The sequence below is a fragment of the Palaemon carinicauda genome, chromosome 8, assembly GCF_036898095.1.
Source record: "Palaemon carinicauda isolate YSFRI2023 chromosome 8, ASM3689809v2, whole genome shotgun sequence".
Classification (NCBI taxonomy): domain Eukaryota; kingdom Metazoa; phylum Arthropoda; class Malacostraca; order Decapoda; family Palaemonidae; genus Palaemon; species Palaemon carinicauda.
The window spans coordinates 136,174,209-136,187,477 of record NC_090732.1 but is presented as its reverse complement, the minus strand read 5'-3'; the positions used below and the strand labels follow the sequence as shown (position 1 = coordinate 136,187,477).

General features: G+C 42.6%; 1 protein-coding gene across 1 annotated transcript in view; it reads right to left on the bottom strand.

Annotated features, from left to right (window-relative positions):
- Positions 1–13,269, bottom strand: part of LOC137645462 (phosphatidylinositol 4,5-bisphosphate 3-kinase catalytic subunit alpha isoform-like) — a 99,400-nt gene that overhangs the window by 53,202 nt on the left and 32,929 nt on the right. The window contains exons 4-5 of the mRNA XM_068378267.1: positions 5,351–5,486; positions 468–610 (exon numbers count right to left, since the gene is read on the bottom strand). Coding sequence (XP_068234368.1) covers positions 468–610; positions 5,351–5,486 — 279 coding nt within the window. The remainder of the gene's footprint in view (positions 1–467; positions 611–5,350; positions 5,487–13,269) is intronic.

Sequence of the window (13,269 nt, the reverse complement as noted above, 5' to 3'; positions counted from 1 at the left end):
GTGCTGCATTTAGTAACATGTTTTTAGTTTAGTTTATACTTTCCCAAAACCAGGAAATAATGAACAGCTTCATTTAGTTGTTTTTTTTACTTCACACTGTATATGTGTTTAATATTTCTAAAATCCTCTATACAGAATGCTGTCTTGAATCATTACGATTTCCATACTCAAAATTATAACCATATTTTCTCCAAATACCCGACACAAACACAGCATGTAGAACCAGTCAACTTAATTCATTATAAAAAAGGTCATAACTTCTGAGTGAGGGGTATGGCGCCTTGACAGCTGAAGGTGGCTATAAAATATAATGTATAAAAAGTATGATATTTCTAGACTAGATATATTCTTGTAATAAAGACACAATAATAATAAGAGAAATCTTTTGGAAACATGAACAGTCTTAAAATGAAACAGTAAGACTTACAAAGGGATGATATGTAAAACTTGCAAATTTATTATATTACCTTATTCTTTTGTCGGCATTCAAGTTTGATGATATACCGAGCATAATCTTCCATTTGCTGGGCATCTGGGAACATCACATGCTGGTTGAAGCGACGTTCAAAACCAACTTCCAGGCAGGTGCTTTCACTATTATATGACTGGGCTGCAAAGAAGAAAATTATATTGCATTTATCTGTACCAAAATCCATTTAGCAGTGTATGTATACACAACATACTACTAAATAATAAGAAATCTTCAGAGGGTTTAGTATCAACCTTACTCAAGTTATACAAAAGTGAGGAAAAAACAAAAACCTATATAGGTACTCCTCGTACAACGACGAGATAGAGACCGAAAAAAACCGACATTAAGAAAATTGGTCATTAATTGAATTATTTTCTCTTATTTTAACTAGAAGCCTTAATTTTCAGGCTGGTATAGTACACAAATACCTGTACAGCTTTTCTTTACAAAGTGAAGAGTTTATTAAAGCCTTATTTTTTTGTTTTACAAAGTAGAGGGTATATTAAAGCTTTATTTTCTATTTTACCTGTGGGTTTTCACACAAAAACTTTGTTTATCGGCAATGAAACGCCTCTCTTTCAGTAACAAGCAGGTGTTGAGGTGCCAGTGATGGGAGATAAGAATGAGAGAGAGATTACAAGAGACGAAGTGAGATCACTAGATGAAACGAAAGTAGGAAAAGCATCTGGTATGGATGGTGTGAGAGCTGAGATGTTGAAGGAATGGGGTGTGACTGTACTTGAAGGGTTGGTGAGATTGTCTAATATGTGTTTTGTGTTGTTAATGGTACCAGTAGATTGGGTTTGTGCATGTACTGTACCACTATATAAGGGTAAGGGAGATGTGCATGAGTGTTGTAATTCAAGGGGTATTAGTTTGTTGAGAGTAGTTGGAAAAGTGTATGGTAGAGTACTGATTAATAGGATTAAGGATAAAACAGAGAATGCAATCTTAGAAGTACAGGGTGGTTATATAGGCGGTAGGGGTTGTATGAATCAGATTTTTACAGTAAGGCAGATGTGCGAGAAATATTTAGCAAAAGGTAAGGAGGTGTATGTTGCGTTTATGGATCTGGAGAAAGCGTATGATAGAGTTGATAGGGAAGCAATGTGGAATGTGATGAAAGGTATATGGAGTTGGTGGAAGGTTGTTGCAAGCAGTGAAAAGTTTCTACAATGGTAGTAAAGCATGTGTTAGGATAGGAAATGAAGTGAGCGATTGGTTTCCGGTGAGAGTGGGGCTGAGACAGGGATGTGTGATGTCGCCGTGGTCGTTTAACTTGTATGCTCGAGTGCTTGGACGAGGATTGAAACTGGTAGACGAGAATGACCATGAATGGGGGGTAAATCAGTTGTTGTTTGCGGATGATACTGTACTGGTTGCAAACGCGGAAGAGAAGCTTGGCCAATTAGTGATAGAATTTGGAAGGGTGCGTGAGAGAAGGAAGTTGAAAGTTAATGAGGGTAAGAGTAAGGTTATGAGATGTACGAGAAGGGAAGGTGGTGCGAGGTTGAATGTCATGTTGAATGGAGAGTTCTTGAGGAGGTGGATCAGTTTAGGTACTTGGGGCCTGTTGTTGCAGCAAATGGTGGAGTGGAAGTAGATGTACGTCAGAGTGAATGTAATATGCAAAGTGTTGGGGGGGCAGTTAAGGGAGTAATAAAAAATAGAGGGTTGGGCATGAATGTAAAGAGAGTTCTGTATGATAAAGTGATTGTACCATCTGTGATGTATGGATCGGAGTTGTGGGGAATGAAAGTGACGGAGAGACAGAAATTGAATGTGTTTGAGATGAAGTGTCTAAGGAGTATGGCTGGTGTATCTCAAGTAGATAGGGTTAGGAACGAAGTAGTGAGGGTGAGAACGGGTGTAAGAAACAAGTTAGCAGCCAGAGTGGATATGAATGTGTTGAGGTGGTTTGGCCATGTTGAGAGAATGGAAAATGGCTGTCTGCTAAAGAAGGTGATGAATGCAAGAGATGATGGGAGTACAAGAGGAAGGCCAAGGTTTGGGTGGATGGATGGAGTGAAGAAAGCTCTGGGTGATAGGAGGATAGATGTGAGAGGCAAGAGAGCATGCTAGAAATAGGAATGAATGGCGAGCAATTGTGACGCAGTTCCGGTAGGCCCTGCTGCTTCCTCCGGTGCCTTGGATGACCGCGGAGGTAGCAGCAGTAGGGGATTCAGCGTTATGAAGCCACATCTGTGGTGGATAACGGGGGAGGGTGGGCTGTGGCACCCTAGCAGTACCAGCCGAACTTGGTTGAGTCCCTTGTCAGGCTGGGAGGAACATAGAGAGGAGAGGTCCCTTTTTTGTTTCATTTGTTTGATGTCGCCTACCCCCCAAAATTGGGGGAAGTGCCTTGGTATATGTATGTATGTATGTATGTATGTATGTATGTATGTATGTATGTATGTATATATTTCAATCAGTACATTTTTTCTATACAAATTATAGGGTATATTAAAAGATTATTTTTGTTTAGTATAAGATGATTAAAATCTTTATGTTTTTTTCCCTATGGATTTTAAAGGTTTTCACACATAGGCTAGGTTTGTTGATCGGCAATGAATAGTCTAACTTTCGGTAATGAGGCGGCAATATTTTCTAAGGTATATTTTAAACAGTATACAGCGTTTTTGTTAATTTCTTGTATTACATGAAGCAAGGAATTACTCGCCACAGCTAACAATGTTGGCATGAGAGAGAGAGAGAGAGAGAGAGAGAGAGAGAGAGAGAGAGAGAGAGAGAGAGAGAGAGAGAGAGAGAGAGAGAGAGAGAGAGAGAGAGAGAGAGAGAGAGAGAGAGAGAGAGAGAGAGAGAGAGAGAGAGAGAGTGTGTGTGTGTGTGTGTGTGTGTGTGTGTGAGTGTTATAAGGATTTTGAATGTCTCAACAGTGTGTTACAAGGATTTTAGATGCTTAATTTAATCCATCCGAACAGGCTCCACTTGCTCTCTGGTAAAGCGATTTGCTTTAAGCATTTAGAGAGTTCGTTTGATCTGGTCTAACTTATTCTTGAACTCTTTTACTGTATTTCTGTTTACTATATCCGCTGGAAGTCTATTTCAAGTATTTTCTATTTTGTATGTAAAGAAATTGCTACATTGAGTGGTGGTGTATGTTTTCAATTCTAGTTTGTATCCGTTACCTCTGGACTGATTTGTGATAAGCGTGAATAAATTGTAGTAATTTACACCTGTTATTCCTTAAAGAATGCCTCTCTCTATCAACTTTCCTCTTCGTCGTCAAGTTTATAGATCAAATAAGTTCAAACATTCCATCCTCCGTCTATATCCCAATTGCCTTAGTGTTGGAACAAGTTTGATGGCCCTAACTTGTACTGCTTCCAGTCTATCTATATCCTTCTGAATACTTAAGAGCCCAGAATTCTAGATGAGGTCTTACTAGTGATGTGTACAGCTGAAGTACAATGTCTTTGTTTCTGTATTTGAATTGTCTCTTTATGTAGCCTATTAGTTTTTGTGTTTTTCTTTTCAGCTTTTATGCTCTGTTTGGTGAACTTCAAATCCTTGCTGATACTAATACCAAGATCTGCCTCTTGATCCACACTTTCTATTTCATTACCCAGCACTGAGTAATCTGACTGTGGGTTACTATAACATATGTGCATGACTTTACATTTTGTGCTTTCTTTTCAGCTTTTATGCTCTGTTTGGTGAACTTCAAATCCTTGCTGATACTAATACTAAGATCTGCCTCTTGATCCGCACTTTCTATTTCATTACCCAGCAGTGAGTAATCTGATTGTGGGTTACTATAACATGAGTGCATGACTTTACATTTCCCACAGTTGAAAGGCATTTGCCATTTTTTGGACCCTTCTCCTAGCTTCATTAGATCCTCTCTTAAGGCTTCTATGTTTTCTGAGTTCGCAGTATTTATGCCTAATTTAGTAACGTCAGGAAATTTGGCTATTCTACTAGTTAATCCTGAATCTATGTCGTTAATGTAGATCAGAAATAACAATGGGTCAAGGATGGAGTAAAATCACACAATCGAATGCTACAACACAAGATGTATCATGTAGGAAACAACATGACGGTAAGAGAGCTATTGTCGAGAACTGATACGATAGATTTGTACCAGTTGCCTCTGCCCAACGTATCGAACACAACATGCGAACATTTACGCACACGACTACACTGCCACTGCACATTCGTAACTTCGAGAGACGGTCGCTAAATAAATATCAGAGCTGTCAAAAAATGATGTATCTTGGAATAAACGTTGTACAAGAGGTTGTTCCATGAGGAGTATCTGTACAGAGTAAATATGAAACTAAAACAATAAAAAAAATTTTAATTTCTGTTTTATCTAACATCTCAGAAAGTGCATCAACGTGAAATTAAAATTGACTTATTCAAAGAATTCTGATATTTAATTTCATCTTTGACTTACCAATAGTACAGTACTGTATACTGTACATTGTATTTTAAACAATTTTTCTATGCAAACTAAAATACTACTCCACTGGCCAAAATGCCTCTGGTTATAAAATGCAACAATGGGTTAGCATATAGCGTAAATACTATGAAATGAGATAATCCATTTGAGAATTGGCAGAAACGTATCCAAAGATTATGTGTCTTATCTCTTACATACTGTTCTTGATTTCAGTATTTGGCTCTCAATAAATAATTTTCTTTTTCGTAAGGAAATTGTGGATATCCTGATATTTCATTACATAAATTCAAATAATCTATGATGTTAGTACTGAAACATAATGGACATAAGGCAAATTTAAAAAAGAGAAAAATTCCAGATGAAAGTACATAAAAAGTGTGTCTACAATGAATAATACAAAATGAATATAAAATGTCTCGTCAGTAAACAAATCAAGACACTACTCTTCATACCTGAAGTACTGAGTGGATTCAGAAGCTCTTCACAACCTTTAGGAGGGGGCTGCATATTCACCAGCACCCTACTATGTATTAGCCTGTTGTGAAAGTCAAACAGGTTTATGTTTCCCCATGCTATCATACAATGTTCCTGAAAAAGATAACATTTTATTCTTTGTTCATTACTTGATTCAGCTAAGCTAATGCAAATTTTTATACCTTGAAAAATATTTTTTTATACCAACATCAATCATTAGAGCCTTCATTCATGACCCAAAGTCCACAAATGAAGTGAAATCAGCAAAAAGCTTAAGCTCACTGCTATCGATTACCTCTAGCTTGGTAATAACAAGAGTGGCATTAGCATCATCATCCACACTGTAATCAACAAGCTTAGTTTTCCCTTGAGCTGAAAGGCAAATTTTTTTTTTGCAACAAATTTTTGAGAGCCAAAACACTGAGCAAATTTTTTCATATGATGAACAGTTAAGGAACTATATTTCTCACAACATTTATTAAAATTACAAGCTTGCCCTGGCATGTGACACAGAGAATGAGGATCATTATCGCCCAGCAATAAATTCCTTGAAATACAGTATCCTCAAAGGAATGCATAGTACACCAAGAAGATATCACCTATTAATCGGTTTTTCAATAACACGTAAATCACAGCTATCACAATCTGAAGTACGGGTAGAACCTGTGTTTAACAAACAAAGGCAATGAGAAAACAGAAAGGACAAATGAGATACAGCATACCCACGATAAAGTATTGTCATACACTGTCATATATACTCAATACTGCACTAGAGGGGCAAGTTTTTACAAGGAGAGGCAACAAATTTTTTAAATTTTAGAGTAGATGTCAATATTTATGATTCATCGGAAGATAATAATCATAATCCTCAATTTATTTAAAAGCTCCTCTGAAATATCATGATTGCACTATTGGTAAATAATTGGTGATCTTGTATTGAAAAAATGTTTCATTTCATTATAAATGACAAATTAGAAAGTAATTGGTATTTTTCTTAACGATAAAAACCTGAGGCTATTTATAGGAATTATCTTTTGGCAAAGCTGGAAGACTAGCCATAATAACTTTTAAGCGAAGTATACCTACCCACTTGCTAGCCCTCTTACTAACACAGCAGTATTGCCTTTTCACTTTTTATTTTTCTTAGTGGAGAGCAGATACAGCCTCCTTCTCCCCAACAGACTTTGCCATTTGAACTAATTCTTTCCTTTGCTTTTCCTTTTCAGGTGTGCTTTTTTTCTTCCTGCCGTACATCATGTGGACTTGTCTTGGACCTGAAGGGTGCTCCTGCAGGACCTTCATGTGCTCCGCCGAGACTAACTGCCATTCATTTTGTCCGGCCTCCCGAGGATGACGTGACCAGGATAACACTTGCAATGAATGCCAGGAGTGGTTTTCCTCCCAGTTGGAGATTTAGGAGACAGCAAAAGAAGTCCAAGAGAGATCGTTCACCTTCAGAGTCTTCGTTGAAGTCGAAGAAACCTCAACTTCTTCCTTGACTCCCAGATCTCTTTCAAAAGCTCCTGTTCAATAACTCTCTCCCGAGAATCGGTTGAGTAGGAGTGTTAACAAGCTAACACTAGGCCAACCCCAAGGATCTAGGGATGGCGTTGCTTCTATACTCCTGGACTTCCCCGGAGGGGGGGGGTGTCCTTCTTAAACTCAGACTTTTTACAGGTTCTGCCGTCGCTGGGGTTGCAGGCCTACCTTTATATAGTAGAGCTAAAACTATGATATAGAGGGAGTAACTGAATTAGGAGTTTTTATTTTTTGTAAAGGCCCAAAGGGTCCAAATGATCACTATATTAAGAGTAAATTAGGAGCCAGCTGTTGACTAATAGACTGATTTATTAAAATTTGTCTGGCATCATAGCAGCTATGGTTATTTACTAAGCTGTGACAAGCCCCTTCCCTCCAATCCTGAAATATACTCACTACAAGTAGTCGTCGACCGAGGGTCTTAATTTATTTGAAATATATTCATGATGAATATTACATAAGCACCAGTATCTTACAGAATATCATAATTTTTATATAGTCCGTTTATAGTTTGTGCGTTCAGTCTGGTTGCAAAAAGATCCACCACCGGCGAACCCCATTTCTGAATGATGAGCCTGGCTACTCCTGGGAGAAGAGACCACTCGGTACCCACTACTTGGCCCATCCTGCTGAGCCCGTCGGCTAGGACATTCCCTTTGCCTGGAATGAACCTTGCTGAAATCACGATTTGTTCTGACTCGGCCCAATCCACGATCTCCAACGCGAGATCGCACAACTCCTTCGATTTTAGACCTCCGTGGTTCTTTATGTACGCTACTACAGTGGCGTTGTCGCACATCAACGCCACTGTGTTTCCCCTTAGAAGATCTACGAACTGTAGGCACGCTTCTTGGACTGCCTTCATCTCTGGGACGTTGATGTGTTGGGCTTTCTCTTCTTCCGTCCAAGATCCTCTGGCTGACCTGTTGAGGAGGTGTGCTCCCCACCCCTCCTTGGAGGCGTCTGTGAAGAGAAGCACCTCGGGGGGCTCGGCTGCGAAGGGCATCCCCTTGAGGGTATTCGGCCAATATTGCCACCACTCCAGGGATTGTTTTGCCTCCAGAAGGATGGGAATTAACTTGTATGGCGAGTCCACTTGGCTCCAGAGCCCCTTCAGGTTCCATTGGATGCTCCTGAGTCTGAGCCTCCCTTGGGGAACCAGTTTCTCTAATGACACTAGGTGACTTATCAACCTCTGCCAGTCCTTGGCTCTCCTGGGCTGTCCCGAAAGGAAAGGCTGGAGGATCTGTTCTAGGTTGTTCAACCGTTCTTCCGACGGAAAGGCTCTCACTAGGCGGGAGTCCAGCACTATCCCCAAGTAAGTCATCCTGGTGGAGGGAGATAGATGCGATTTCTCCAGGTTGATCGTGATACCCAGAACTTTGCAGAATTATATTAGTTTCACGCTTTGCTCCTTCAAAACTACCTCTGAGGAGGAAAGGAGTAACCAGTCGTCCAGGTATCGAATGAGGCGAATACCCCACTCGTGAGCCCACACAGAGACTGTCGTGAAGACTTTCGTGAATACCTGGGGCGCTGTTGACAATCCGAAGCAGAGGGTCTTGAACTACAGGATCTGGGAACCCCACTTCACCCGGAGAAACTTCCTGCTTGAGGGGTGGATAGGGACATCACGAAGTCCCCTTCCCTCAAGGACTGCAGGACCGACTTTCGGGTGTCCATTTTGAAGTCGGTCTTGCACACAAACTTGTTGAGGGCTGACAGGTCTATCACCGGTCTCCAACCCCCCGTCGCTTTCTCCACCAGAAAGAGACGACTGTAGAAGCCTGGGCCCGAATGTAAGACCGTTTCCACCGCACCTTTTTCCAACATAGCGGATACTTCCTCCTGAAGGGTCGCCCTCTTCAAGGGGTCCTTGGGTGCTAGCCACTCCGCCCGGCTGGCTGGAATCAGAGGGGGAGGTTCTGCTAGGAATGGTAGTCTGTAACCTTCCTTCAGTACGGATACTGTCCAGGGTTCTGCACCGTGGGCCTTCCATGCTTGCCAAAAATGTCGGAGGCATCCCCCAACCTGAGGCTTGGGCAGGAGTAGGGGGCCTCCCACTCTATCTCCTTCTGGAGGAACGGCCTGAACGCCCTCTCCTGGACGCTGAGTAGGCCGTTCTAAAAGAGGCAGACGCCGCTGGAGCTCCTCTACGGGGGGGCTGCGGTGGTTGAGCCCAAGAGGTAGATGGAGCGTCTCTCCTCGTCTGGCTAGGAGAGGCTCGAGAAGTAGAGGGTCCATCCGACGTTGTCCTCCTGTAAGTGGGTCTCCTCACGGAGTGAGGTCTGGGCCCACTCACTTCCTTCCTCTTCATGACTTTCTCCATGATTTCTTCCATTTGCTTCAAAGGAAAAAAGAGAGTCACCCCACACGGGCAGGCTCCTCAAAGCCCTTGCCTCTCTGTCAGGGATTTTCCGGGATAGCTTGGTCAGGACCGTATCCCTTCTCCTAAGAATCCAGTTGGCTGACAGGGCAAGAGACTGGAATGTCAGGAACTTCAGTGTCCTTCCCCCGGAGATGATGAGCTCCTTCAGGAGGGCCTGATTCGTTGGGTCTGTCAAGTCGTAGGTGGCTTGGACACCCACCAGTCCAACCAGGAGGCGACGTGGACTAAGTCTACAGACATCTCCTCCATCATCATAGCCTCTGACTGTGAGAAACAAATCGGGGCTGACGCGGCTCTATCCTCCGGGGCACCTTGACCTAACACTTCAAGGGAGGTCTCCATATTGCAGGCTCCCGGTCGCTGCTCCTCCGGCACGTAAAATCTGCTCTGGGACCTTAGTCCCTGGAGTAATTTTGAGGCACTCTGAGATTTGAGGGCTTCGGCACTGCCCGCCACAACCTTGTCCACGTGCGTACGCCCCAGAACCACGTCCCTGGCCACAGGCAGAGCTAAGGAGGATTTCTGCTGTATGGGGGCCTCCATTAGACGATTGAGGCTGGAACGCCAGGCATCTTCGTCGGAGGGAACAGGCTCCTCGATCCTGTGATGCCTCCGTATGAGGGCTATAACCTTACGATAGGCCGAATCCTCGGTTGGGGAACCTTCACCGTCACCAACCGCGCCCTCCATCTGAACCAATATTTGTTTATGTGTAGACCTCTTTATCCACACTAGGGCCAACAGTCCTTTTAGGCCAAAGCCACAACTCTCTGGCAGACGCAACACTGGCACAATCTGCTATAACTGCCTCACTTAATTGGGCAGTCTATATCATCATCATCATCAATAACAGCAATCGAAATCGTAATTGTAATAAACAGGCCAGGTCATCAACAGTTGGTCAATCCACTAGAGCATTCTAAACACAATCAAGTTCCTTAAGCAAGCCAGGTTCAATTTCACATTCAAGTGAACTCTCTCCAAAGGAGGAATCACAGCCTGCCAAAACAAAAATAAAAACACTTAAGAACACTCCTAGCTAACTAAACTATCGCACTATAATCAAAGATAAATAATAAATTGTTCCTATCATTCACAATCACGACAAGCAAAGATAAACAAAACTGTACTTACTTTTTAAATAAATAATCACTTCCATGCTGGTAAAGAAGAAAAATAATCCAGCGTTCACACACGCAACTGCCTTAAGCTGCAGTCGAATTAAAATAAGCATTCACTCAAGACATTCACCACTGTCGTAACCTAACTAAAAACATAAACAAACAATCTCATTAGTACCAACAGTCTTTCTCACAACAAACAATCAATACACTAACTACCCCTCTCTCTCTCTCTCTCTCTCTCTCTCTCTCTCTCTCTCTCTCTCTCTCTCTCTCTCTCAGGATTTGGCAAAAAACAAAAATGAAACTAAAACAAAAATAAATCCTCCACAGCGCTACGAGTCTGAAGACTTTGTTATAAGAGTAAAACTCTTGATGAAGATGGTCAGGCGCGTAGAGATGGTCACGCGCGTAGCGCTAATTGCGCACGCGCAACGAGTCTGAAGACTTTGTCATAAGACTAAAACTCTTGATGACGATGGTCAGGCGCGTAGAGATGGTCACGCGCGTAGCACTAATTGCGCACGCGCAACGAGTCTGAAGACTTTGTCATAAGACTAAAACTCTTGATGACGATGGTCAGGCGCGTAGAGATGGTCACGCGCGTAGCGCTAATTGCGCACGCGCAACGAGTCTGAAGACTTTGTCATAAGACTAAAACTCTTGATGACGATGGTCAGGCGCGTAGAGATGGTCACGCGCGTAGCGCTAATTGCGCACGCGCAACGAGTCTGAAGACTTTGTCATAAGACTAAAACTCTTGATGACGATGGTCAGGCGCGTAGAGATGGTCGCGGCGCGAACCCTTTGCGTGACAAGAGTCCGAAGACTCTCTGACATAAGAGTAAAACTCTTGATGACAATGGTTACGTGCGTAAGACTTCTATCGCGAACAAGAGGAAACTTCTCTCGAAGGACGGCATCGCCTAAGACAAGCTTTCTCCCAGCTCTATGAGAAAAAAGCGTAGGCATAATAATCTCTCTCGCAAACAAGAGAAAAGTCCTCCTGAAGGAAGACACTGCCTAGGACAAGCTTTCTCGCAGCTCTATGGGAAAAAAGCGTAGGCATATCAATCTCACTCACAAACGAGAGCGATGTCCTCCCGAAGAAGGACATCGCCTAAGACAAGCTTTCTCCCAGCTCTATGGGAAAAAGCATAGGCGTAACAATCTCTCTCGCGAACGAGAGAGAAGTTCCCCCGAAGGAGGAACAAGCCTTGGACTTGCTTTTCCCAAGCCCAAGGGGAAGAAGCACAGTCTTCGGCTACGAGACAGAAGCAGCAGATCTCGTGAAGCTGTCAGCGATTCTTCCCTTAAGAGGGAAGGTTGCTGAACGACTGAAGTAGGGAAGCTCTCCCTCGGAAGGGGGAGCAGCCCAACTCCGGGGAAGGTTAACACTCCCTCATAAGGGAAGGTTCTCCAACCCCTGGAGGCAAACCTCCTGGCAGCACTCTATGCTTCCCATCAACAAGCCTTGTTCAAGTTGAAGGTCGGCAACGAATGCTACCTCGTAAGGTGGGCAGCTCACGAGCTGCCACAGGAAGCACAGGACATTGACCAGAGCAGCCGAAGCCATCGGTCTTCTTTCTATGTCGCTGCTTTCTGTAAAAAGGAAATAAAACTTGTGATGAATTACAATTAATAACTTCGCTGCATAACATGGACTATTCGGGGAATAAATCACCTTGCAAGAGAATTCCTCGAAAGGGAGCAAAACTATTATAAACTTTAACTCAAGTACTGAACAAACACACGGGAGTATTGGGAACTGCCGGCCACCCACACAGGGGAGGGCAGCAAGGTAGGGGAGGTATATCAACACAATGACAACTCCCTTACGGCGGTGTCCGCCGGATACGTTGTCAACAGTAACTAAAGTTACAAGTATTTAACAACATATACTGTATACATATATATACATGCATATATAGTAGACCCCCAGGGTACAGCGTCCCCAGCTTAGGTTTTTTCACGTTACGGTGTGGAATACAATGTTTTTTCGTCTCCTCGTTACATTTTCCCCACCTTAAGGCATCAAATTCCAAAACTCAAACTTGGTGGTTTTTACGCGTACGACTGTGCGAGTCACTAGCCTACCACCACGCTCATACGTCACTGCATACGTCACTAAGAAGCTGTTCTGCTATTGGTCGGCGTCACGGCACCACTAAGATGCCGATAAGCTATTGGCCGAAATCCCTCCCACAATGCCTGAGAGAGGAGCTGCCTCTCTCTCTCTGTTATACGCGCGCTCAGTTCAGAATCTCGTGTGAGTTTCGTAAAGACTAGATCTCGTGTGAGTGCTTGAGATATCGTATTTTTTGTGCATTTTAGAGCTTAATTCTAACTTCAATTCGTTAGCCATGGGTCCCAAGATTGCTAGTGATGTTAAAGGGAGAAGTAAGAAGATGATTACTATGGAAACGAAGCTGGAGATAATAAAGAACTACGAAGAAAGCATGCGCATCGTTACCCTCGCTAGTACGTATGGCTGTAACCAGTCTACGATTGGTACAATGCAGTTGATCATCATTCAAGAAGAGCACAGCTCTAGTGGTGGCGAGGACGGGAGGGGGAGACTGAAGAAACGACATCGGCAGAAATAAGGGAAGCTATCAGTTGGTATGAAAACCTTACGAGTTTCATTGAAAAAAATACTCAGAAAAACTTCACACAGGTTGTCTTATGGAGAGTGTTAATGACAAGTCATTTTAGAAATATGTTGAGGAATCGTCAGAAACAGGCTTCTTTAGATCATAAAAAAATTTTCAAAAGACAAAAATAATAAAAAAAAAGCATTTATAATTTTAAGTGTTTAATAGTAAGAATAAATTTATTTCTGGGCTCC